We start from the raw sequence: 27,382 nt of genomic DNA on the forward strand, positions 1-27,382 counted from the left end.
GTACCATCGGGCATGATCCTGTCGCGTGTACCATTCCAAGGCCGCACCACTGAGACTTTAACTAAAGTACGCCATCAATAATTCATCCCTTCCCCCAGCTCCTCTCATTTTGCTGCAGAAGCCCCTTAGATGTGCCACCGGATCACCATGTCCATCATATAAGTCAAACTTGGGTAGCTTGAATCCTGCTGGCAACTGGACATCGGGAAACAAGCACAAATCCTTATAGGCCACACTGACTTGGCCACCCAATCCTTGCATGTTCCTGAAGGATTGCTCCAGGCTTTTTACTTTTCGAAACATCTCTTCCTGTTCCGGATTCTTAAGCGGCTTGTCAGTTTCCACCGGGAGCTCAAAGTGAGGGGTGTAGGAATATGGCTCAGTAGCTTTGAAGGTAGGCTCAGGAGGGTAGTACTGGCTGTCGTGAGTTAGAAACAATGGCTCACTGGAAGATCTTTGCAATGTGGTAGGTGGAGGCACCACAAAGACAGGGGTGATTGGTGGAGGAAGGTTTTGTTTGGGTAGTGGAGCTTGGGAAGGATAGGAGGTGGTGCCATAACTCTGTTGGTAGAAAGGGAATGTTGGCGAGGAATTCACAGTAGGAGGCTCCTGGGACTGAGCCAAAGGTGGGATATATGCTGGATTGGCGGGATACACGGGCGCCGGCTGACCCTTAGCCCAGGCCTGATGCATCTCGGCCATCTGCTGCCTCAACTTATACATCTCTTCCCTCATTGCTTTGACATCCACCACGTCTACCTCTTTTGACGGGTCCATGATACTGGTATCTGATTCTTGGCCTGTCATGTTCAGTTTGTTTTTTGACCGGGTGTTGTAGGAGTGGGTTGCCAGGATGCCAACCAACTAAACCACCTGCCTGGGCTCATCATCAACAACAACTTTGTTAGCAGTTAGAACGTTAACATATAGATAACCACACATTTGGGGAATGAATGCACCTAAGCAGTTAACCATTTCTATTATGACTTCGCTTGGTTGCATGCGTCATCCCGGCTTTCATTTTTCTTTATTTGTCATGCCTTTCCTCTCATTCTTCCCTCGTGTTTTCCATTGTTTGTTTCTTGCTTTTCCCTCTTTTCTCTTGCTTTTCTCTCTTATTTTTCCCTCTTTTCTTCTTTTTTTCTTTTGCCTTGGTTTTTCCTTGTTCCTATTCGCTCCTTTCCTCAAAATTGTTTTTTCGCTCTTTTCTTTCCTTTGCTCCCTTTTTATTTTCTCTTGTTTGCTTTTGTTTGGTTTCTTATTTTCTTTTTGTTTTTCTTTCCCTCTTTTGTTTTTCTTTCCTTTCTTGTTTTTCACCTCTTTCCTTTCATTCTTTTCTCATTTTTCCTTTTTTTTCATTTAGTTACGGTCGAATCCTATGGAGATTGCCTACGTATCACGACCCCGCGTGAATCAGACCGAGCGTAGTTCTTGCAAATTGAATGCGAAACTAATGAAACAATTTTGGGGAATTTTTTCTCAGTTTTTCATTAATAACAACTGCGATTACAAAAGCTACCAGACTATTTGTTTTTCTTTTCCTCAAAAGGGGAGTTACAAAAACAGACTCAAAAACAAAAATACAGACTCGATTAACTAGTAATACATCAAAGCTTCAAACCCTGGGGCCCGCGGGGCATCACTCGGCATTGCCACGGGCCTGCGCAAGACTGAGAAGGTTTCAATGTCAACTGGGTCATCCTGGACAAAGAGTTCTGAGGGAAAGAAAGCTGACTTATTGTGACTTAAAAGAAAAGTGGCTAGTTTTCAAAAAAATTTATTTAAGAAAGCAAAGACTTGGTTTTGCAAATACGGCCTCTCAGCACTTCCGGGAGGGAGATTTGAAGGATGTGCCCGCAACCATTTAAAAACGACTCAGGGTGGCTGTTCTTGCAAAAACGGCCTTCCGGCGCCCTTTTGGAGACATTCGGCTTATTTTAAACAAGAATGGCGGCACCCGACTTATTTTGACAAAAAGTCTTGGTATTTTTTGGCTATTTTTGAAAAAAGGTGGTTGGACCCGATGAGGGTTGCCTACGTATCTCACATCCGGTGAGAATCAAACCTGCGTAGTTCGGGCCAAATAGAACTAACTAATTTCGAAAGCTAAACTCTTTTGTTTTTTGTTGGCAAATACACTATTTCTGAAAGCAAGACTCTTTTTATATTCTCTTTTTCAGTGGCAAACAAACTAAAAAAAACTCTTCCTCTTTTTTCTTTCATTTTTCTCAAAAATCCGGCAGAATTTCGGCACTACTTGGACATTGATTTTTCTAATATAGGTAATTAATTCTCTACACTGCTATTTTCTCTTTTCCCCTTTTGTCTTTTATTCAATTTTTCCAGATATTCAAAGGCGGTCAGCATGCGAATCCAAAACAGATAAATGCACAAGTAGGATGCATCAGGGTGGTCCATTATTCCGGGTACACCTGTCCTAGACGGACCCAACCCCTGTGTTGAGTCCCCTAAGTCAAAATGCACATGATGCAGATAAGCGTTCCTACTAGGGATCCGGCATGAGGTCAAGTTATTCTAGGTTCAAAGCCTAGGTATATGTTCTAGACTGTGTACCCGAGCGGACAACTCGAGTCGAGGAGGGGGCTACGTACCGGGGACCCGCGAGATCGTCCGGCTTAGTAACTTGTCCGGCCTCTTTCTTATTTCAAGATATGACACTAACAGAATAGGGAGTCTCAACCAGTAAGCACATCCCCGGAGGTGAGAAGAGAAGGGTTTCGGCACAGTTTATATACAGTTCAGATAATATCAAAGCGGTAAAGCATTTAGCACATTTAGCATGAAACATGTAGGAAAATCAGATAAAGCCAAACATAACAATTATTCTAAGCTCGAATTCTTAAACCCTGAACCTAAGTTCTGGGTTTGTGTCCCCAGCAGAGTCTCCAGAGCTGTCACACCTCCTTTTTTACTACACCCCTAAGGGTATAAAGGAGTTTTTCCACTTAAAGGACAATCGGAACGGGATTTATTATTAAAATTCAGAGTCGCCACTTGGGAGATTAATGGTGTCCCAAGTCACCGGTTGAATCCCGAACCGAGGAAATTATGACTCTGTTTAACAGTCCGCGATCCAGAAATCCGAGTAAGGAATTCTGTTAACTCGGGAGAAGGTGTTAGGCATTCCCGGATTTCGTGGTTCTAGCACGGTCGCTCAACTGTCATATTTGGCTTATTTATTTGATTTTAGTACATGTTTTGACCTATGTGCTTTTAACTTTGAATTGCTTTTGTTATTATTATTTTAAGAGAATTGCAACGCTGTGAAAACACGTCTCAAATCGCGTCACATAAATGCACCCGCGATTTTTGACACATTTCGACTTCATTGAGATTTGGATCTGGGTCACATAAATGTGCACCCGTATTTAAGAAGGTAAGATTATTAAAAGCGCGCCTAAAGCGACTAACGCGTTATTATCTTTGGGGAAGGCCGTGAAATCCGCTAAACGGCCCATCCCGAAGTCTAAGTATTTTAGTATAGCCATTTATTGAAGGCCCCGCAATTTGTTTGTTTTGTTTAGCGGGGCTCGTCTCGTTTTATTATTAAAAGGCAAGCCTAAAGCAATCTCTGATTTTCTATATTAATGTCTCTAATAACAAAGGAAAAGTCCTAATTAATTCGTTATTGGACTGCAATAAACCAAATGCTGATTCTGTATCAAAGCCACCCATTGGGCCTCCAAGATGAGCCCAACGAAGGACACTTGCACCTATGCTATACTAATATGTCGCTAGTCAAGGCCTTGGCCCAAGTCCAAATGTGAAGGACATTAGCACTGGACCTGGGCCCGCGTATCAGACGTATTGAGGCCCAAATGTCCTGGGAATAGGCTATAGAGCCTGAATTTTAAATCAAAAACAGGATTCTGATTCAATTAAACCAAAACTATTGAAATTACTCTACACTATCTAAATGAAACAACTGATTCACGGAATATACATACTGATTTTAAAAGCATATTAGCATCCATAATTGAACATGTATTACACTAAACTACTGATTTCATGCTTGCATTACTATTGATTTCAAAATTGAACTAAAACTAATTATGCTATGCTATTGTTCTGAAACAACTTAACAAATACAGAGTTTAAAAATCCGAAACGGTCCAATTAATAGTCCAACTGTATCTATTACTCATACGACTCAAAACTACTAACTAACATCAATCACATTTATTCAACTAATCATCTATTGGATTGTAAACGACAAACAGCCTTCAAATGAGCCTAGATTTAGCAGTATTTTCATTTCAACTTCACTTCACAGCTACATCAAGGTGAGTTCATAAACGTGTACCTGGGATTTGAATTGAAAGAGAAAAAGGAGAAGTTAGCAGCCGTAACAACTTCAGCAGCAACTCAGAAACCAATTTAAAACCCCAGCAACAATCAATGAACGAGTAATAACAGCCCAGCGCAGATTCAGTAGTTTAGAAATGAGTTGAAAAACCAAGCAAACTCAATAAATCAGCCAACAACAACACCAGATAGCCAGAAATACCCAGGGAATCAATATACACAACGAATAACCCTCAATTGACCCTAATTAACTAACCAACAGTGCTCAAATGACTCCAAATACTTTCAGATTTCAAACGTCGAACAGAAACAGAGAATTCGAACTATTTTTGGTTTTGAAATGAACTAGAAGACTGAATTAAGGCTGGAATTTGGAAAATAACCTAAGGAAGGCAATGAAACAGTGTTGTTTTTGGATTTTTTTATTGTATTTTTCTGTTTGTTTTTGTTTTTTTTTTGAATGCTGAATTTCAAAACTAGATCTGAGAACTAGGGAGAGCTTTTTGGGGGAAAATTTTTGAGCTCCCGAAAAACTTCTTCTTCAAGGCATTATTCATGCCTTTTTATAGGCCAAAGGAGGGGCAGCCCTCTCATTTTCTGTTTTCCCTATTAGTCCCTGTTTATTTTTCATTTAGTCCTTTATTTTCTAACTTGTTACTCAAGTTAGTACACTTATTTTACTGAAATCTAAACTAAAGCCCCTCCCTAGAAGGTTCTAGGTGACTCTAGTATTACCCACAACATTCTTATGCAACTCTAAATGCCCAAACTACCCCTAAACTTCCCTGAAATTATTGACTAGCCTAACTGAGGTTCAACCTCTATTATTCCTGAAATTGGTTAACCTTACTAACTGTTTTTAACCCTTCTAATTGGCCATGGTTAATTAACTACCAACCCAGAACCCAATCAGCTATATCCAAACAAGTTTAACAACTTTAAAACATCAATATTACCAAACCATCGATCAAACAAGATTAACCAATCAACCACTAAACTAACAACTAACATAAAATCAATTATTAGAACCTCAACTAATCCCAAACAAATTACAACCAAACGAGCAGATTATTATCATCAGAAGAAAGCAAATACACCGGCATTAACAGGAAATCTAATTAAACTAACAATTGATTGCTTGAACTAATTAGACTGACATTTAACATTTAAACTAACAGAACAAAACAACAATCAAACCAAAATTAAACTAAACTAAAGAAAATCAAATCAGTACTGAAATTAAACAAAAGCAACACTAATCAGAAAATTAAGAGAGGTATTCATTGTCTCAGTCAGAAGAAGAAGAAGGAACATGAAAAGACGAAAACGAAGACTCACGGCTTGACTCGAACATTCATACCGCTTCTTTGATTCAAAATTTGAGCGGTCTTGGTGATATTTGAAACTCGCCAAGGGTAGATTCTTCACAAGGAGGATGGGGAGACTGTGTACTACCAATTTGGTAAATTCTAGAGAAATTAGGGTTTCCGGCCAACCTTTGATTAATTATTCGAGACATTCTGGGTAGATTTGAGGGAAATTAGCCAGGGATTTGGATAGGGGAAGGGGAGAGGGACCTAGGGTGTTAATTTGGGCGAGTTTGGGAAAAGTGTTGTCCTGGCCGGAAAACTTAGATTGAAGATTCGAACCTTATGACCGGGATTTGAGTGAAACTACGTTGGGGGTTGGAAAGAGGAGGGTGAGGGGGTTCTATGGTGTATTTTGGGTGGGAAAGGAGCATCGCCGCCGGCGGAGGCGATTTCCGGCCGGCGGCTCAAGGTGGCGTTACACAGGTCTGATTTGGGGAAATGGAGACGATGATACGGGGGGGGAGGCTCCAACCGTTTAATATCAAACGATCCTAGGCTTCCTGGCCGTTGGATCAACTTAACCTAGACGGCTAGGATCTACTGGGATTCAATACGGGGTCGTTTCATTACAGCGAAGGGCAGGCCGGGTTTGGTGAGATGGGTTTGGGCCAGGGATGATTTTTGGGCTGGGTAATTCAATTAAATGGCCCAAATTTGGTTTATTACTAAGACCACCTATTTTAATTGCTTTCTCCTTCTTTTTTATTTATTTTTGTTTTCATTTTGGTATTTTTGGATTTTTCTGATTTTATAAAAATGCAAAAAATTATAGTAAAGACCTAATATATTTTCAAAGTTAAACTAATTAATTCCTAAAATAGTTTAAAATCCATTTCATGACAAATTCAACAATTAACAATTAAAGATACAAAAGTAGACTATTTTTGTTATTTTCTTCATATTTTGTTCTAAAACCACTTAACCACTAATTGATCCTAAAATATGAAATTAGATCCTAAATGCAAATGTCAAGCTTATTTTTATATTTTCATATGAATAAAAATGCACAAATAAAATGCAAACAATTATTAGAAAATAACACAAAAATTCACAAAAATTGTAAAAATAAAGAAGAAAAAAAATCCTTTTGTTTGAATTTTTGGGAATAATTCACTTAGGGCAAAATTCACGTGCTCACAGTGAGATACAGTTTATATTTGACTAATTAATTTAAAAAGCACTTCTGAGTAGCAATTAGTATTTGGTCAAGCTTTTAAAAATTTCTTCTATGTATATTTTTCTCAATAGTGCTTTTTAAAAATTGTTTTAGGAGAGATTTTTTTTTTTTTTTTTTTTTTTCCAAAACTGCTTCTGCTTCTACCCAAAAGCATTTTTCCTTCTAAAAGTTTGGCCAAACATTTCAACTTTGGAAAAAAAAAAAGTACTTTTGGCTTTAAAGAAGCTTGGCCAAACATGCTATTCTTCTCTAATCTAAACTTTTATTTTTTTTTCAGTTACATGGATTAAAGAAATAATCTCATTCTAAAATTCTCTAATATTTTATATCGTTTTAGTTGATTTTTTCTCCAGTACATGCAATACTTATTTTTACAATTTTATACTGCAACTTAATATTATTTTATATTGAATCTAATATACGAAAACTTATATTATAAGAATCCGCTCAATGGGGAAAAAACTCCTAAGATTTCATTAATAAAGGATGCACCGTACTCAAATAATAAGGACAAAATCAAAATGAACTTTGAAGTAGTATTTATTTTCTTTTTAAAAGAATTGTCCTTTCAAAGCATAGTTAACCACTCATTTATAAGTATTTCGAGATCTTCTATTCTTCAATTTTTCCCTTCATATTTACCGTTACTCTCTCCTAAATCTGATGTTACAGTAAAAAGATTTTTAGCCCTTTCTATATGTTGCCTTTTCCTTTTCTTCCCAAAGAATAAATAGTAATTTTGCGATTAAAATTATTGATATGACTCGAGCTTTCAACTGGTTAGGTGAAAACGAAAAACGCTTTACCCGTAAAGGATCCTTGTCATATAGTAGCATGTTTGGCCAAGCTTTTCCGGAAGGTAAAAGTGATTTTTTGCTCAAAAAATACTTATTTTAACTTGGGGTTTTTGACCAAGTCTTTTTTGGTTAGAAAAAATATTTTTAGGTAAAAGCAGAAACAATTTTTGATGAATAGAAAAAAGTAACTTCTCTCCAAAACAGAAGTAGTTTTTATATGGGTCAAAATCTGACCACACGTGGATTAGCCTTGACAAGGATGGTAAGAGGATGACTGAGCCGTGGTCGTACCCCCTAGATGTAATAATGATGAATACCTCGGCCACCGCCGAAATCGTGCCCTCAAGAAGCCTGTGTGGCGAAGAAAATGTCACGGCAGTTGAGGGAAACGGCGTGAAGTATAGTCAAGGGAATGAAGGCCCTTTAGTTAAAGACCAATGGACAAAAGGGAATACTGACAATATATATAGGTGGGGAGAAGATAAGAAAAGGGGGGCTTTTTCTCTCTCAGAGGGAGAACGATAGAAGAACACCATGAAAAGGTTCAGATAGGGAAAATAAACCTCTGTAAATATGATTGTCAAATCAATAAATTTAGATCTCATAGTTGTCAATGGCATTCCTTCTTTTCCATCGTTGCTCCTACGATGTGGGATGATATTCCAAAGATGTAAGTTTATTATCACGCTTGATGTCTTTAAAAATCTTGAATCGAGCTACTAGCTCTAATATGCCTCATTTTTACGTGTGTTTGACCTTAAATGTTAGTGTATTGCACTTATTATGTATTTTATGCCTTTCATGAAGTGATTCCGAGTTAAAAAGCTAATCGGAAGCTTAATCGAACAAGTTGGAGCTTTGAAGTTTGAGTAAAAGCCCAAGGGATTAAACCGGGATCGCGTTTGGGGATCGAGAGCCAGGTCTGGATATCAAAAACTGAAGAAAAGAATTACTCTGTAAAAAGTCTAATGTCGCGGCGCGACATTGTAAAATGTTGCCATCTGTCAGAAATCGCTCTCTGAGCTTTCCCACTAGCGCCCTGCATGGTGCGACGCGCGTGTACAAGATTCTGAGAGTATTTTTCCTGTTTCGGCTTGGAAAAAGTAGTTTCGTCTGGGTCCGTTCCTACATGGTATAAATACACCAAAAAGACAGTGTTTCAGACTTTGTATTTGTGTAAATGCTCATGTACTCAGTGACACCCTGGTTTTGGGAACTTCCGTATAGAGTTATGGTATTTTTATCCAGTTTCATGAGAGTTTTACTTATTTAAATCTGTTTTAGTATATTTTAAATTTGAAAGTGTAGGTAATGTTTGAATTGTCGGCTTGCCTAGTACCATGATAGGTGCCATCACGACAGGTTACGTTTTGGGTCCTGACAGGAAGTGCTGGGCAGAAAGGTTATAAGTCAAGGATTTGGCTATTTTCTTAATATTTTGAGTTGTAGACTTCAGGTTTGGGCGATTTTTGAGGGGTTCTTCACGTGTTTGATTGTGATAAGTGTTCTTTATTTGAAATTAATTATATATCATGATTACATAATTATTTTTATTGTTAAATTAGTGAGTTGAATGAAAGAAAATGGGAATTTTTGTAAATCTTTCAAAAATGTAAAGTCAGAAGTTGAAGGACAGTTTAATATCGGAATTGGATAATTTTAGTATAGTTGAGCTCGTATTGGAATAGGTGTTCGGATTTTGTAAATTTTGACAGGTTCCGAGGTGAGGGCCCGTGATTGACTTTTTGGGTTGACTTTTTAGTTTTAATTAAAGATCGAAACTTTATTATCCGGAATTATTTTCTATGGGTTTTATTTATGATATTAAGTTATTTTGGCTAGATTTGAGCCGTACGGAGGTTGTTTCACATGAGAAGATCATTTTAGAGTATCGGTCTAGCTTCTTTGAGGTAAGTAACTTGCCTAACTTTGTGTGGGGGGAACTACCCCTTGGGATTTGAGTCAATTGTGATAATTGTGTCATGTGAAGGCTGTGTACGCGAGGTGACGAGTACGTACTCGGGCTTATTTATAGAAATTTGACCGTTTAGGTCTCTTAGGTCCTTATGTTCATAATTGAAGTTGTCTTATCATGTTAAATCATCCATTTACTAAATTAACCCTTATGTGTCTTATTTGGAGTTGATTGATTCAAGTTCTACCCTTGTTGCCAATAATCTCTTATGCACCTTGATTGAAGTTATGGTTGTTTTTTCCATAATTGTTTAACCTTAATTGAAGTTATTATTGTCTTTCCTGTAGTTTCTTAACCTTAATTGAGGTTTCTGTTACCCTTTCATTGTTGACGTATCCTTATTTGGAATCTTTTGATTCATGTTATCTCTCTTATCGTCGAGTTGTACTTATGTGGAATCATTATTACACATTATCTCTCCCTTTATTGAGCTGTCTTGTTGAAACCATTATTACCTGTGGTATCTTTCATTCGTTCTTCCATTTCTTTGTGTTTTGTAGTTCTTGTGTTGATTTACTTGCCGTACTCTCGTGTTACTGTTGTTGTTGATGTTGTTGATGTATTCAGTGTTGCTGAGTCGAGGGCTATGAGTGGTTGTGGTATTGTAATTGTTTTGAGGAAAAGTTGTGGCATATAGGCACACGTGGTGAAAGACCTTATATTGTGTTGTTATATTTTTAACACATGTGGTATTGTTGAGAGGATTATTGGGGTGCACGCGAGTTGTCCGTGCTATTGTTAATATTGATATTTTCACATGCAGCGTGACAAGACGGGCTATATATGTGGGTTTGCGCATGTGGCGAGATAAGGTGGAAATATTATTATGCGCCTGCGGCGAGACAAGGCGGGCATTTACTTTATTGTTGCGCACGTGGCGAGACAATGTAGGCTATATCGAGGAATGATTTGTTATGACTTGTGATGGCTTGGGGGCATTGTTATTGACAATATTAGTGTAATGGTGTGCCTTCCTTATGTGAGTTATACATTGCACATTTTGTGGTGATTGTTCCTTATGTGCCATTCATTGTCTCTACTCTTACTTATTGACTTGAGTTGTGATTGAACACTTGCACAAGCATACACATAATTAATCACCCACATCAACTTAAGAAGACGAATCCTGATGTTATGAACCATTTACATGTACTCTCGTTTACTTGTCTTCTGTGTGAGAGTTGTTCTATTGGCACGTGAGTTGTCCGTGCATTCAAAGGTCACTGTTATTGTTGGCACGTGAGTTATCCGTACTGGTGTGAGATATTATCACTCCCTTGGCACGTGAGTCATCCATGCGGTTATGAATTGTAATGTGGGCACAAGATACCAAGTGATTAGGGTTTATGAATCGGGACCCGTGAAATGTGGCTATAAGGTGAAGTACCTCGGCAAAGTCCTTGAACATATCTTGTGTGAAAGCGGTTGCTCTTATTGAGTTGTTACTTGTTTTAATTACTTGGTCTCACCGAACTTAAACTCTGTTCAGCTTACTCCTCGGCATTATTACCTGTTTGTTTGTTGTTGCTAATTATTGTTTCTAGTGTTCTATTGCGAGTATTGTTTTTGTTATCTTTACCATGCTTAACTTTATATTAACATTGTTTCCACGTTCGTGCACATTCATACTTGTACAAGTTATTTAATCTAGTAGGTGTCTTGACTGTCCCTCGTCACTACTCCATCGAGGTTAGTCTTGATACTTACTGGGTTGTGACGACCCAAAGGGTCATCACCTGTATTCCTACTCACTCTATATCTCTGAGGCCGTGAAAACCTCACTTGGGGGTTGCCTCGAATTTGTGTGCGCAATCCGGGCGCGTGGCCGGAACGTTTAAATATGAATTTGTGAGAAAGATAATAAAATTTTGATGTTTTAATTGATTAAATTGACTTCGGTCAACGTTTTGGGCAAACGGACCCGGACTCGTGATTCGACAGTCCCGGAGGGTCCGTAGGAAAATATGAGACTTGGGGGTGTGCCCGAAATTAAATTCCGAGGTCCCGAGTCCGAGGAATGAATTTTTACGTGAAATCGTTTTCTGAAATAATTAAAGAATTGAAAAGTGTTATTTGTTTAGTAGACTGTGCTGTTGGGCTCGTATTTTGTTTCCAACGCCCGACACAAGTCTTAGATATGAGTTAAGCAATTGCTGTGAAGTTTGGTTAGATTTGGACGTCATTTGACGTGTCTTGAGCTAGAAGCAGTAAAATTTGATGTTTCATGGAAATTGGAAGGAAATCATGGGTCTTGAGGCCTAATTCGATGTTGTTTTGGCGATTTGATCTCACGGATGAGTCGTAGGATGTTGTTGGAGTTATGTGCATATTTGGTTTGGAGCCCTGAGGGCTCGGGCGAGTTTTGAGTGGGTCCCAGGAGGGTCTTAGACTTAAAAGTATAAGAAATTTGCAGGTCCAGGTGTTGCAGGCCCCAGCGTGGCCGCGGTCATTTCCGCGCGGTCCGCGCTGGAAGCCGCGTGGCCACGGTGCATTTCTGCACGGTCCGCGTGGCTAGGTTCAGAGGGCCAGTGGTCCTAGGTCCCCCAGCGCGGCCGCATGCCATATCAGCGCGGTCCGCGCTAGGAGATTCAGAGAGTGGGAATTTTGGTCCATTCCTCCAGCGCGGCCGCGCACAAAATCAGTGCGGTCCGCGCTGGGTAGGTTCAGAGAGTCATTTTTCTTCCCTTCCTCGGCGCGGCCGTGGGGCATTTTTGTGCGGTCCGCGCCGGGTCTCCAGTGCAGTATATAAAGTCGGGATTTTCAGTCATTTTTCACTTTTTCAAAACCCAAAACATAAGAGGCGATTTTCCAAACGATTCAACTTCTTCAAAACGATTGGTAAGTGATTTCTAACTTATTTTCTTTACTCCTTAACATCTTTAAACATGATTTCAACTTCAAAACAAAGATTTTAATGGGGGAATTTGGGAATTTAGGGTAGAACTAGGGTTCCTAAATTTGGGGGTTTTGGACCTCAATTTGAGGTCCGATTCCAAAATAACTTATATATTTGAGTTCATGGGGGAATGGGTAGTCGGATTTTGGTTCGAACCTCGGGTTTCGACCACGTGGTCCCGGGGGCATTCTGGGAATTTTTGAACAAACTTTGGGAAATTTCATTTTCATGCATTCAAATTGATTCAAGTAGCATTTGTTAATACGTTCAAGTAATTTGTGATTAGATTCGAGCGGTTTGGTGGTGGATTCGAGGGGTAGAGCTATATTAGAGGCTTGAGTTGAGTTTGGAGCATTGGAGGTAAGTGTTTGATCTAACTTTGGCTTGAAGGAATAGGGTTAGAGTGTTATTATTTGCTAATTGTTAAATGATCGAGTACGGTGTATAGGCATGGTGATGAGTATCTTTACACCGGTGTCTAGCATGACCGTGGGTCCTTGTATGTACTTATCCTGATATTGTTATGACTCTTCCATGTTAATTGATGTATTCTATGCAATGTGGAGAGTACGAGGACTAATTACGAATTGAAAATTCTTTGGAGCGTTGGCTCGAATGATACGAAGACTATGGAGTAAGAAATGAAAGAAATAGAAAGTGACATGAATAACCCCTTGCCGGGATGGTTTGAGTACATTGATTATCTCCCTTGCCGGGACATTTCTTATTGTTTGTTTATCCCCTCGCCCCGTTTGGTTGTGATTACTGTTTGGGTGAGGAAGAGTGATAATGCACGAAGGGTCATTCCGTGCTATGCTTTGATTATATTTGCACGAAGGGTCATTCCGTGCCATGTTTGATTTATACTTGCACGAAGGGTCATTCCGTGCCATGTTTTGATTATTTATGCACGAAGGGACATTCCGTGCTCTGATTTGATTATAATTGCACGAAGGATCATTCCGTGCCATGATATGAGAGTTATGTGAGGGAAAGCACGAAGGGTGATGACGTGCACTTTATTTGATTGCTTTTGGTGAGAATGAGAGTAGAAGCACGAGTCGTGCAACTGTTGATTTTCCTGCTCTCATTAATTATTGTTATTGCCCTGTTTCTTACTTAAATTGTTGACTTTATATCCGGACTGTACTCCCCCATAGTATGCTTCCCTCCCTCTTAACTGTTTAATTTCTTTGTTCTTTCCTTTTATTACATATATATATATATATATATATATATATATATATATATATATATATATATATATTGAACTGCACAGATTGGTTTGGTAGTCTTGTCTAGCCTTGTCACTACTTCGCCGAGGTTAGGACAGGCACTCACCAGCACATGGGGTCGGTTGTGCTGATGCTATACTTCTGTGCTCTTTTGCACAGATCACGGTACTGGATCAGCTTTTGGACCACATCAGTAGGACATCGATCGGGAGCTGACTTCAGTCCAGGGACTTACGAGGTAGCCTAGCTGGCGTTCGCAGGTCGGAGTCCATTTCTATGTTTTCAGTTTGCTTTCATTGTACCGAGACAGACATTTAGGCATTTTCTATTCTGACTTGTTTGTAGCACTCTTTAGTAGTTCGTGAGATAGCGACTCCAGTCTTGGGTAGAGAAATATTAAACTTCCGCATTTTGAGTTTTCAGTTATTCATGTTTTAAAAGCCTTCTGCATTTTTTTTAAAGACTCGTTGTTTTATTATTGTTGTGTTGTTATCCGAAAATGTTTAAATGTCTGGCTTGCCTAGCTCCGTTAGTAGGCGCCATCACGATTCCCGATGGTGGGAAATTCGGGTCGTGACATGGGTACTACTATGGTGTACTCATGCTATGCTTTATGCATATTTTTGTGCAAATCCAGGTACTTCGGAGTTAGTTGATCCCTAGTTAGCTGCTTAGGTCTTACTGTGGAGACTCAAGGTATACCTATCATCGTGTTCGCATGTTGTACTGTTTTTTCTTTTCCGGAACAATTGTACTTAGAAGATTTTTTTAATAAACTCAGTAGAGCTTATGACTTGTATTACCGGTTTTGGGTATTATATTGCACTCGGGATTATTGGTTTACTATATAAATTTCATTTTCATGCTTAATAATTGTTTCTGGTTAAATTCTGTCTTTTAGTTCAGTAAGTGTTAGGCTTGCCAGGTATTAGTGACTTGGTGCCATCGCGACATCATACGGAGGGAAATTTGGGTCGTGACAAGATGCCTCCGGCGGAATTGAAATTATATTCATATGTCATGCATTACTTGCGAATGTCAGATCAAGAGGCATGATATTGTTAGCAATAAATACAAGTGGCGTACCAGCAACGATTTTATTATGAGGTCATACAACTCACTTCAGATTGGATATACCTCTTCAAATAACTGAAATAACCATTATAAATATATCAAAGCAGAGCAATAATGCTAAATTTATAAGGAAAACAAAATTGATAATATGAGATGAAGCACTTTTGGCTAACCGTCAAATGATCAAGTCATAAAGGACACCAGAGACCCATTCCAACTTCTATTTTGCCAGCTTTTGCCAATACAAGCCAAAATCATCTAGGGATCTCCAAATCAATATCCGGACACATTCCTAAGTCCAAAATCACCTTATATGGAGCTATCGGAACCATCAAAACTACATTCCGGAGCCATTTACACATAAGTCAACATCCGGTCAACTCTTTCAACTTAGGATTCTAACCTTGGGACTAAGTGTCCCAATTCATTCAGAAACATCCCCGGAATCGAACCGACTCCTCCGGCAAGTCACATAACAACAAATGATCATAGAATAAGCAATAAACGGGGAAACGAGGCTGTAATACTCAAAACGACCGGCCGGGCCATTATAATGTTTTCTTACGTATATTATTGTCACTGTATACATAGTAGATAGTTAAAATTGATATTCCATTGCATAATGGTTGATTTTGAAGAAAAATATGCATGTTATGCTACTGAAAACTTAGATCCGCCGAATAGCTTATGTATTAGTACACATATGATATATAGAAGTTTTGACAATAACGTCATACATGCAGAACTTATGATACTGGTCAATGTGCTTCTAAGTATGTGTTTATCTCCGAATTCACTTTTGTCTTCAAAAACTAAAGAATATCCTTTTAAATTTGTGTGAAAATAATTTTCAGTGTGTTCATGCTTCGTAGTAATAATAAATACAACACAAGAACAAACATACTAAATCTTAGACTATATTTATAACAATATATTTTCTTACACGGATAACTATATGTTGCATTTTCAAGAGAGATATCAATATCGACAACAAGAGTTTTGGTTATGGCGGAGCAACCAAAGCATTAGAAGGAAATAATATATAAATTGATCAGTTGTGTAAGTTCTGATGATATCCTTTTATTTTGAGTTCAAGTTTATGCTAATGTAACAATATTTTTCGTCATTTACATGATTGTTGTATTAATATATACTCCCTCCATTCACTTTTACTTGGCACGTTTTGACTTTTCACGCTCCTTAAGAAATAATAAATGAAGTGCATAATTTATCATGATACCCATATTAATTGATGCATACTTTATTGGATTTGAGAAAATAATTTGAAATGAGTAATAAATATTGTGGGTATAACAGGAAAAAAAAGTTTGTCTTCTCTTGATATGCGTAAAGTGACAAGTAAAAATAAAAATTTATTTATAGTGTACATGCCAAGTAAGTGAACGGAGGGAGTATAAAATTTCTCTCATTAATTAAATTTTATTGCTCCTTCGTATAAATAAATATTTAAACCATCATATGTCATTATTGACGTGCAACGTACGTTTAAAGATACTAATAATAAAAAATAAACAAAATTACAAGAAAATACACTTGACTCCACACCATAACAAAAAATGACCCATATTTTTAAGTTTTACCCGGCTAGCCCATATTGTACATATTTTGAAAGAACTAGCAAATTCAAAATATGTTTCTTACAACCATTACTTCTAAAAGTTATGAAGTTAAATTTATATTCTCACAACTATTGCTTTCACTCTCTTTTCTTCTCACATCTTCTACGTATGCTTCAATGGGCCGTCTGCCATTACTGCTTCTTCCCTGTGTCACCTGGTTGCAATGTAAAAAAATTGAAGATTCAACATTCCAAAATTGAAGGCCATTCAAAGCTTTGCTTTCAAAAATAAGATTTTTTGAGTTTGTTAGTTGTTTGGATTGGATGTTGTTCCCATTGATTGAAAATATCAAAAGGAGTTCAAAATTTAAATTTGAAGTGATTTGGAGTTGATTTGAGTTAAATTTCAGAAAAACCGCAAAGAAGAAGACGAAGTTAGTTTTTTGTATAATTATGTATAATCTTGTATAATAGTGTATATGAGTGTATAAACACATCTTATACACTATTATACATTTTTATACACCTTTATACAAGCGTCTCTAGACGATCTTTTTCCATGATTTTCAGTTACAATTGTTGTTCAAAATCAGTCCAAATCTCCATTAAATGACTTCAAATTTTATATACAACCTCCTTATATTATTTCTAACAATTCTAGACAATACCCACTCCAAATTTCTCACAAAATCAAATTCGGAATCTAAACCCACATATTTAAGCTTGTTAAAAATCTAATTTTCACCATCCAAATGAATTTGGTTTGTTGAACTAATATTTAAGTTACAGTTACTGATTCGAAAATTAACTTAAAAGCTTGAGCATTCTTTTTTAAAAATTAAATAGTAATTTTGAAAATCTATTGGAGTTGGATGTTGAATCTTAGCCTATTATTTTTGGGCTAGTTGGTTGTAAATTGATATATGAGCTATAAAATTAAAAAGTAAAGATCCCAGTTGTTATTACGTGAAATTTTACCTAAAAAATATACCAATATATAATGAGACGGAAATAATAAGTATAAGATGTGTGAATTTAATATAATATCATTACTGTATTTCCACTCTACATCCATAAGATATGAAACAAACGTGCCTGTACACCTCTTACTTGTCGGAAAAAATTGTGGGTAACGAGATTGGACAAAACAAAACGTGACAACTTGACCTCTCGTGGACCTCAGTCCACGCGCTATTCGCTCGTCCACGCGCTATTCGCTCGCGATTGATGGTTCCAATATATTTCTTTTTTCCTTTGCCTTTTTACGAATTTTTTGGCAACTTATAGATTAATTTTCGTCAAATGAAACGTTTTTATTGGTTAAATCTTTTTTTTTTTTAAATCAAAAAAATCTTTGTTGATGTTTCCGAAACTTGTCAAGGAAAGAAAAAATCATAAACACGAAAACAATTTTTCAGAAAAAGTTTGTAACGAGCGAAGGCATGTTAGTTTTAGAGCCCGTTATGTGAGGCCGCTAAAAAATTGCTTATTTTGAGAAATGATTTTGTTTAAAAGTGTTTTTCGAAAAAATACTTTTTACATTATTTGATAAGCAAATTGTGTTTGGCTAATATTTTTAAAAAGTATTCTTGAATATCAAATACGTAAAAGGATAGTAAATGTTCAATTTATAATTAGTATTATTGTTATAGAGAATTAAATTCATAAAATATAGAGTAAAATATATATTAAAATTTTTAATCAATATAAAATATAATTAATCAAAGAAATATTATTGGGTATATGTCATTGCTTATTATTTACCTGACGATTCAAGTATACCAATGTGCATCAGTCAATATAAATTAAAAATTCATCTCATAAAAAAATTAAATTAATAAGATATAATTTTAAAAATATAATTTTTTTGATAAGGATATTTTTGTCTTGAAAAAATTAATCTGCTTCTACTTTTTGAAATTTATTAAAATTTGTAGCTTCTTCCCAAAAGCAAAAAAGTTACTTCTGCTGGTGCTCGTAAACATTTATCTGTCTTGACCAAACACCTTCAGTATTTTCTTTAAAAAACATATTTTTTTTACCCAAAAAATACTTTTGGCTTCCTAAAAGTATGGCCAAACAGGCTGCTAGTATCACAAGTTAATGATTTAGCCACAGAAGCAGATCCAACATTTAAAATTTATGAATTTTTACAATAAAATTATCACAAAGTTACTGGTTTAACGTAAATCCAATTGTTGCATGACGCGATTCCGAATTTTGGTGAACTTTCATTTTCTCTTGAATTATGATCTCCAGAAAATAGTTAATATCTATCTAACTTATTTTGGTAATTTGCCAATTTATAAATATTGGGCATATAATAGATGATGATCAAGCACAACTATTTAGGGAAAAACTGTCAATTTTTTTTTTAAATTCAATGTTCTTTGCTGTCATCATGACTTTCCAAAGATTATTTTTGGTACCTCATTATTTAAAATAATTTTAACAGATTTGGCAACATTATCTGGCCTTTAATTTTCCCCCACATTTGTGGCGCTCTTATTTAATATATTTGTATTTTGATGAATTACTATTTAATTTACTGTTTTGCTAAATGCTAATACATTAGTTGTGTAATCATTCTTATCTACATTTAAATACAATTCAAATTTACCATTTTCACAATTTGCTTTAACTGGATATAATATAAAAAATGATGAATAATTGCCATTGGTAGAGTTTTAGTTATATGATGTAAGCAACTCAATAATGACAGAAGACTAATGATTTAACATGACATTAACGGTGCCATAGCATATTTTTCTCTCTCCAAAATTGAGATAAAAAAGGATAAACAATTCACTTCAGCAAAAATGCTAGTATCTGTTCAATGAATATTCCTCATTATTTTTTTAACATATACAATAACACCCTAAACATGTATTGTGTTAGTTCCTTTTATTTTTTATATTCTTTTGTTTTTTTATATTTCAATCTTTTTTTCTTCTATATTCATTTTTCATCCAATTTCAATGAAATCAATAATTTTTTAATTCTCAAAATTTTACAAGAAAGAAGAAAGGAAAAATAAAAACTTAAAAAAGCTGACTGTTAGACTATTATATTTGTTAATTGCTCACAACTTTGAATTCATTAGTAATTCCAGTAGAAATCGTAATAGTAACAGAAACATAAAAACTGAAAGATGAATGACATGCAATAACAGTAACCATAATCTAAGGCCGGGGGCTAAGACAAACAACAAGAATAGTGTGAGTCCAACATAAACTGTAAGCCATCTAAGACCAATCGTAATCCAACCCCGCCTCACCCCCGGAATGAAGTAAGAAAAACTTTACTACCCCAATCCTACAGAGACTCAATTTATGAAATCTTTATATGTTACAAAAGTAATAATTTGCGTCTACAATTAAAATACTTATTTTATTAACTAATAAGTATTTAATTAATTAATTACATATCAGTCCCAAATAATTAAGACTAACTAGATGAATCATCTGTATTCATATTCAGATAATTCACTAGATAAATTATTTTTTTACTAGATAAGTGAAGTTATTTCACTAAGATTAGTGACCCAAAAATAAACTAAGGTAGGAATATGCTATTTTATAGATGACGATTTCCTCAAAATTCATTAAAAAAAACAAATTCCCAAGAATTGCCGGCTTGAATAGTTCTTAGTATTGGACCTTGGTATGAAACTAACGGTCAAACTCCATACACAAAGGAAAGTCGCACCAAAAAAGATTAAGATAATTATAGAAACCATTACCCCCACAAGCAAATAAAAAAACAACACATATAATGTAATTTTTTCTATATATATAAAACATAATTTTAATTTATAATTATTGTATTGGATACACTGGAGCAGCCCCCCTACTCTCTCTCTCTCTCCGCTGTTTTTCTGTTTGGTTCCACTTGCTTTGTTGTGCTAGCCCTAGATCTCACACGCCAAATATATTACTAATTATTCGTATTAATAATACATACATGCACACAGAAATACAGATCCTTTTTGGCTTGAAAGATTTGGAGTTCTTGCACTCACAATAGCAAGTGGAAAACCAAAAAAAAAAAAAAGAACCTCTCTATTCTCTGCATCATTATTCAGGTAATATTGCGTTCTTGATTTGAATTTGTTCTTTGATTCTATGATGTGGGTTTGTGTTTGTTTGTAATTCTAGACGTACCCTTATGAGTAAAAATTTGAACTTTGATTGAAATTATAGATTCTTGAAAAGATTTGTGATTAATTCTTTGATGGGGTTGTTGCATTTATGGGGATATATGTATTTGTTTGTTTATGTATGATGTATGTGTTTATGGCGATGATAGGAATTTGAAGTTGATTTGTGTGTGTGTATTGGGTATGGGGGGGGAGAATGGATAGATTTGAGGTCTGATAAACGGGTGTGACTTCAATTTAAGGATGTTTGGGGTAACCTAGGAATCTTTGTAATTGTTGTGAAGGTTGTTATTTGCTATGTTATCTTATATGATCTCATTAGACCAATATTTACTCAAATTTTCACGTGTCTTTGCTTTTCTACTTCCTGGGAATTCTGTAAAGTTTGGATCTTTTTTACTGTATTCTGCTAATGCTGAGGTCGAATAAAAAATTCTGCATTAACTTGATCTCTTTGTAGAGCCAGTTGAATAGAAGTCATTTTGTTGGATTTTGTAATTCTTCTCTCTGTTTGATGTGGAAGGCTGATTTCCAAGTTTGGTGCAGCTTATGAATATCTGATTCATTTTTGATAGAAGATGTATGTGTATTTAGACCGTTATCTCTTTTTGGATATGTTAACTGGACTATGACTCTACAATGAGAAGTGTGAATCTTTCCTCGTGTCATCCTAGCACGGGAGGCTTGATCCAATATCATGTAACTGAAAATTAGGAGTTAAAATTCCGAATCAGCATATAGATAAAGAAAGGAATTAAGGATTTTTCTTTACAAGAACATCTGAAGTTAAAGATCTTAATTTAACTCTAACTACTCCTTATTTGTTGATTTTTCATCCTCTTGCAGCTTTGAGTTTGTTCTCATCGATTCAGAAATATTGCTTCTGTTGTTGGGTTGTTCAAAGATAAGACAGTGAGCTACCTTTGGTTATTGGTCTCAGAGATTGGTTAACGGGTCTAGTTTTTCATGCTTTTCGATTGCTGATGTATATAGTTCCTAGATGAAGACATCTCAGGGGTGGCATTTAGGCATGAAGGACATGCAAATATTGTCTGCACCTCGCCATCGTGCTCAGTTAAAGAAACCAACATGGATAATCGTGTTGGTTTCTTTAGTTAGCTTGTTCCTAATTTGTGCTTACGTTTATCCCCCTCAAGGTTCTGGTGCTTGTTATGTATTCTCACTGAATGGTTGCAAGGGGTTTTCCGATTGGCTTCCGCCTGCGCCCGCCAGAGAATTGACAGATGAAGAGCTCGCTTCCCATGTTGTAACTAATGAAATTCTGAACACACCCCCAGTCATGCCAGAAAGCCCCAAAATTGCATTTATGTTCCTGACACCTGGCGCATTGCCATTTGAAAAGCTCTGGGACAGATTTTTTCAGGTTTATTTTTCATATTCTAGATGTTCCAAGCTGTCTTTTTTTTCTCTTTCTTTCTTCTTCTTCATGTTGGTCTGTTGCAACAATTTATTCACATGCCCAGAATCACTAACTTTGGCATCCCTCTTATAAGTTTAAGTAAATTATTCTTGAAAGCATCTTTCCACAAATTATGCAAGGGAATGCTCAACATAATATGGACACATTATCTGGGTACTACATAATATAGGTTAATGTTATCAGATTAACAATCGATACTGGTTTGTGTGAATTTAATGCTTTCTGGGTATCTAATAGATCCTTAACTACATTTAGCATTTCAGCTTTCTCTACTGATGGTTTTATAAATCTATTTCTCTTTCAGGGTCATGAAGGCAAATTTTCTGTCTATGTACATGCATCTAAGGACAAACCAGTACATTTTAGCCGTTACTTTGTCAATCGGGAAATTCGTAGTGACAAGGTTTGTCATTCTGCGTTAAATTAGTACTCTTTTTTTTTTCTTCCATTGCCAATAATGAGATGTACTGGTTTGAGCTGTGGAAACAGCCTCTTGCAGAAATGCAGGGTAAGGCTGCATGCAATAGACCCTTGTGGTCCGGCCCTTCCCCGGACCCCGCGCATAGCTGGAGCTTAGTGCACCGGGCTGCCCTTTGCCAATAATGAGATGCAGTATTTAAAATTTGTTGCTTGAACTTTGTCCATTTTTTTTTTTCTGATACGCAAACCATTATCACTAATGAGATACTGTATCTCATCAACTTCGTCGCTTGTAAGCTTTTTCATGTATTTTTCTGAATGCACTTTGTTCCTGTGAAGCAATTAAAGTCATTGTCTTTTTTTCCTTTGTTGTATTTGACATCTTCTATCATGCTTCTTCCATGGCTATTTGTTTGAGATGACTCCTACACTCAAATTCCAAATAATCGAAAAAAAAGCTGAATAAGAAAAGAGTTCTGTAGGTTGTGCTGCTGGCTTTTTGTGTGATCAGGCTGTTGTTTGCGTGATAAATAATTAATAGTTTAACACAGAGTCTGAGAAGAATGATTGAGAATTGGCAGCAGCATCTAGTTGATATACACCATCGTGCGACGTTGTTTACTCATCAGCTCCGTCTACTTTGTTTGCTTCTTTTAATTTCTTGGAATGGATTACGCTTATCTCCTTTATGAATTCAAATGGATCTAGAACTTTGTGTAGCCTACAGCATCCACTTCCTCGTTTCTTTGCAAGTGGCACACATTGTAAATATGACTCTGGCTATTAACTTTTTTAGTGGCACGGGTTTTGGTTGTGAATAAACCTTGAGAATTAGGTGAGTAGCTCAAATCAGCCATGTTTATTGGGAAATGCAAATTAGTATTGCTTATGATTACTGTATTTTCTGCATCCTTGTCGTACGAAGTACTGCACCCTTGTCATACTCATCCGGCACGGCTGCGTCAAGGCAAATGAAGGGCCCATGTAACATAGCTTATAGGAATAGAAAGATATTTGCAACTATCTTAGTCATTTGAAGTCAGAGGTATTTATTATTTTCATCTATATGACTGAGTTATGGAGTAAACTGTTCTGCACTGCAGGTAGTGTGGGGAAAGATTTCTATGGTTGATGCAGAGAGACGCCTTTTAGCATACGCGCTTAAAGATACTGACAATCAGCACTTTGTATTACTTTCTGACAGGTTACATTTGATGATTTCTCTTGCTTTTTATTTTATTTTTGCAATCATGCCGTTGCGTCATTTCTGATCATGCAGCTTATCAACTTGCAGTTGTATACCGCTGCGTGATTTTGACTATGTTTACAACTACCTGATGTATACAAATATCAGTTTTGTAGACTGGTAAGTCAATTCCTCTGATTCCGTTATAGTTTATATTTCTAATCATCTTTATAATATTCTTTTAAAGAACTGCTCTTTCTTCATCAAAAATAAAAAAGTGCTAAGTTTCTTTCTTCTTTCAGCTTTGAGGATCCTGGACCTCATGGAAGTGGCAGATATTATGAACGTATGTTACCTGAAGTTGAAAAGAAGGATTTTCGAAAGGGTGCACAGGTGCCTTTTACACAACTTTTTGCTGTAAATTCTTCTTTATTTGATTCTCTCTCTCTCTCTCTCTCTCTCTCTCTCTCTCTCTCTCTCTTATTTTTGTTGAGGAATGAGGGGGGAGAAGAATATGCAAATCAGCGCTCACTTTCCTATTTTACCAATCTTATTGTGCATGTTGGAAACTATGCTTGGTGCTCGTCAAGTAAATAATCAGCCTTGGTTAATCTTATATAATACGTTGGTCGTACTGTTTCACGAATTAAAAAGCTTTCCTGTTCATTTATAATTTGTTCAAAAACTGCTGGATATTTTGGTTTTGTAATCTGTAAGTGTTCAATGAGTTGGTTAATTGCAGTATTCCCTAGGTAGAATTCCTTTTCGCCATCTTAAATGGCCAAATATAGAAGTAGCTTAATAGCGCTGATATGCCAATTTGAATACAATTTTCTTGTTCTGATAGGTTACATTCTGAATGTTTACAGTGGTTCACAATGAAGCGGCAGCATGCCCTTGCAGTTATGGCTGACAGTCTCTACTATAGAAAATTCAAGGACTACTGCAAGGTGTGTTTTTTCTTTATCATACTTTGGCTGATTATATGATTACGCTACTAGCTATTTTTTTGACTGTATTTATTCATTGATGTATACGATGTTGAATGCTCTATGCATCGTTTCTTCCCACGCTGTTGATTGTTTTGGAGAAATTAGCATTGAAATTTCTGAAAGTTTATTGGATGTGAGACTTGACATGAATAGAACGTAACAGATGCCAGAGAGAGTATTCATATAACCAGCCCCAACTATAATTGGGACTGAGGTGTAGTTGATAACAAAGGTGGGATTAGTCTGCTTATTGGTTTATATTATATTCATCTTTCGCCAATAGTCCCAACTACCGTTCTCTTTCCTTGGATTTAAAGCATCTGCTTGCCTTTGAATTGAAGCATAAAACTATTGTTCTCTGGCATTATTTCATTGGTCATATTGTTATTTCCACTTAAGCCCTTCTTTTTTAAACTCTTTGTATTGCTGTTTGAAAACTACAACAACATTTGATCCACGGGATCTCTACAGGCACAATAAAACATGCTTGCATCCATATACTTCTTAAAAAATTTGTCTATGTTAACCTTTATGTCCCACTCCCTGCTTTCTTTATTCTTCTGGCTTTTTTTGTTTGTTTGTCTAGATGTGAATTTGGTTAATTTTCATTAATCACTTGAACTTTTGTCTCTAATAATGCAACAGCCAAACATGGAGGGTAATCGGAATTGCTATTCTGATGAGCACTATATACCAACTTTTTTCCATGTGAGTATAGTTTTATTCACCAGCGCGTCTTCTAATCTTCCTGTTTTGATCATTTCCAAACTAACTGGTTTTCTTCTTCTTATAAATTTTCAGATGCTTGACCCAACTGGAATTGCGAATTGGTCAGTAACACATGTTGATTGGTCTGAAGGGAAGTGGCACCCAAAATCATACGTGCGCAAAGATATTACTTCTGATCTTATGAGAAACATAACAGTAAGGCCAACTTCCCTCGACATGTATACATTTATGCCACTGATTCTTTTATCACTTCTAGTCTTCTTTCCAATCATGACATGATTTAACGTTTCTTGTCACTGTTTCTGTAGTCTATTTCAGAGAATGTGCATGTCACAAGCGACGCAAGGGTATGAATAATTGATCTGTCACTTCTCTTGCATTGTGTCACTAGAAAGCTACATTATCTGAAAGAATCCTGTGTTATTTTCCATTTTGCAGAAGGAAGTCCAGATTAGGCCATGCCTATGGAACGGAAACCAACGACCATGTTACTTGTTTGCAAGAAAATTCTTACCTGAAACTCTAGATAACTTGTTGCAGCTTTACCCCAACTATACGTCGATTTAAGTGGGTTGACAATATCCACACTGATTCTTTGGTCGATTCAATCCGACCCCCCTTCATCATCCATTTCTTGTGTATCTTCCAGTGTTGTAAAGCGCCCCCCTCTTTACAGAAAGGTTGAGTTCGAGTGCTGCCCCCAGAAACCAGGCATCTTTTTGAGTGCACGGGTTTTACTGGCAGACGCGGTTAGGGTGACTATATAGAGAGCCGAGGAATGTTGAACCAAGTTGCCCCGAGTCGTCGTGCTTCCTTTTGGGGGTAGGTGATTTCATGTTTAGTTTTTCTTTTTTCTCAGTTTTGGGCTATTTTTGTTATATTGATCTTAGTATTGGGATTAAGAAATTTTTGGGGACTTATTTAACTACAACACTGTATTGTTGACCTTTGTAGAAATTGCAAATATGGCCCTTATTTAAAGAAACTGTTACATTTCAATTTTGGTTAATTTTTGAATCAAATAGAAATTTCAGAATCTGAAATGTGATTTGTTATGGAAATGATAAATCAGGTGTTGTGAACAATTCTTTTTTTTTTTCCTTCCCTTTTGCCTGACCTATTGTTCAGAGTACATCTTTTAAATCTTCCCTTTTGTTTCATTTTCAAGTTTCTCATATATACAATTAACAGGAGATAACAAAAACTTGAGCTTTCGCGCATTTAAGCTCACGTTTAGCCATAGATTTTGTTTTCATTTTTTTTTTGAAAACATTGTTTGTTTATGAATATGATCAGATTTTGAAAATATTTGAAATTATTTTTTTAAGTCCCAAAAACGGATTTTTTTTTCTACTCACAAAACTCAATTTTTTTTTCCAAATAAATACTCCCTCTTTATAAATTGAAGCCGGTCCTAATTATCTTAAAAAGAATTTGAACTTTGGTTGCAGTTGTAAAACGTTGGTCCAACACACACTAATCTGACTCGCTGAAATTTTTAAGATTGCAAATACTAGAAAATTAGAAAAATCCAAGCTAGTGTTAAATTTTCCTTGAGCACAATATAATGAATGATTTATCAAACAGACGGTCACAAACTATTCAAATTATTTGCCTATAACTATAAACATGCATGGGACTGGACGCTACTTCCATTATAGGTCTGCTTTCAAGAATAAATGTGTTTGAATCATAATCTGCATCAGCTATATCACCGATACAATACGAAAATCCAGTATATATTTTGTTGTGAAATCAAAGACACATCTGATCTTTGATCCATTCTTTTGCCACGATCTTCAAGTGTCAGTTTTGGGTCGTAGAAGGCGAGTTGACTGAATGATAATGAATAGTTTTTGTAATTAGCCTCTCATGATGTGTAGTTTAATTTAGTAACAATAGTAATGCTGCAAACAATTCCACCATCTTGAGAAATTTAAAGGGGAAAATTTGACCTTTATCTTTCTTTGTATCCTTTAAAAACTAGAGAGGGGTAACAAGAAATAAGAATTGTTTCTTTTTATAG

The 27,382-nt window shown here is 36.2% G+C and overlaps 1 protein-coding gene across 1 annotated transcript; it reads left to right on the forward strand.

Annotated features, from left to right (window-relative positions):
- Window positions 20,249-26,424, forward strand: LOC109234317. The gene is made up of 11 exons (XM_019400243.1): window positions 20,249-20,513; window positions 21,435-21,972; window positions 22,334-22,432; window positions 23,553-23,653; window positions 23,744-23,815; window positions 23,938-24,028; window positions 24,505-24,585; window positions 25,273-25,335; window positions 25,429-25,551; window positions 25,665-25,703; window positions 25,795-26,424. The coding sequence occupies exons 2-11, from the start codon at window positions 21,589-21,591 to the stop codon at window positions 25,921-25,923; spliced, it is 1,182 nt and encodes a 393-aa protein (XP_019255788.1). The 5' UTR covers window positions 20,249-20,513; window positions 21,435-21,588; the 3' UTR covers window positions 25,924-26,424.

The sequence above is a fragment of the Nicotiana attenuata genome, chromosome 11 (genome assembly GCF_001879085.1).
Source record: "Nicotiana attenuata strain UT chromosome 11, NIATTr2, whole genome shotgun sequence".
Lineage (NCBI taxonomy): Eukaryota > Viridiplantae > Streptophyta > Magnoliopsida > Solanales > Solanaceae > Nicotiana > Nicotiana attenuata.

What these genes read in the sequence shown, in the direction of transcription:
- LOC109234317 (XM_019400243.1), top strand. Translation starts at nt 21,589, where the DNA reads ATGAAGACATCTCAGGGGTGGCATTTAGGCATGAAGGACATGCAAATA. An exon ending in TCTGGGACAGATTTTTTCAG is followed by an intron (nt 21,973 to 22,333) that starts GTTTATTTTTCA and finishes TTTCTCTTTCAG; the next exon opens with GGTCATGAAGGCAAATTTTC. An exon ending in ATCTTATGAGAAACATAACA is followed by an intron (nt 25,552 to 25,664) that starts GTAAGGCCAACT and finishes CTGTTTCTGTAG; the next exon opens with TCTATTTCAGAGAATGTGCA.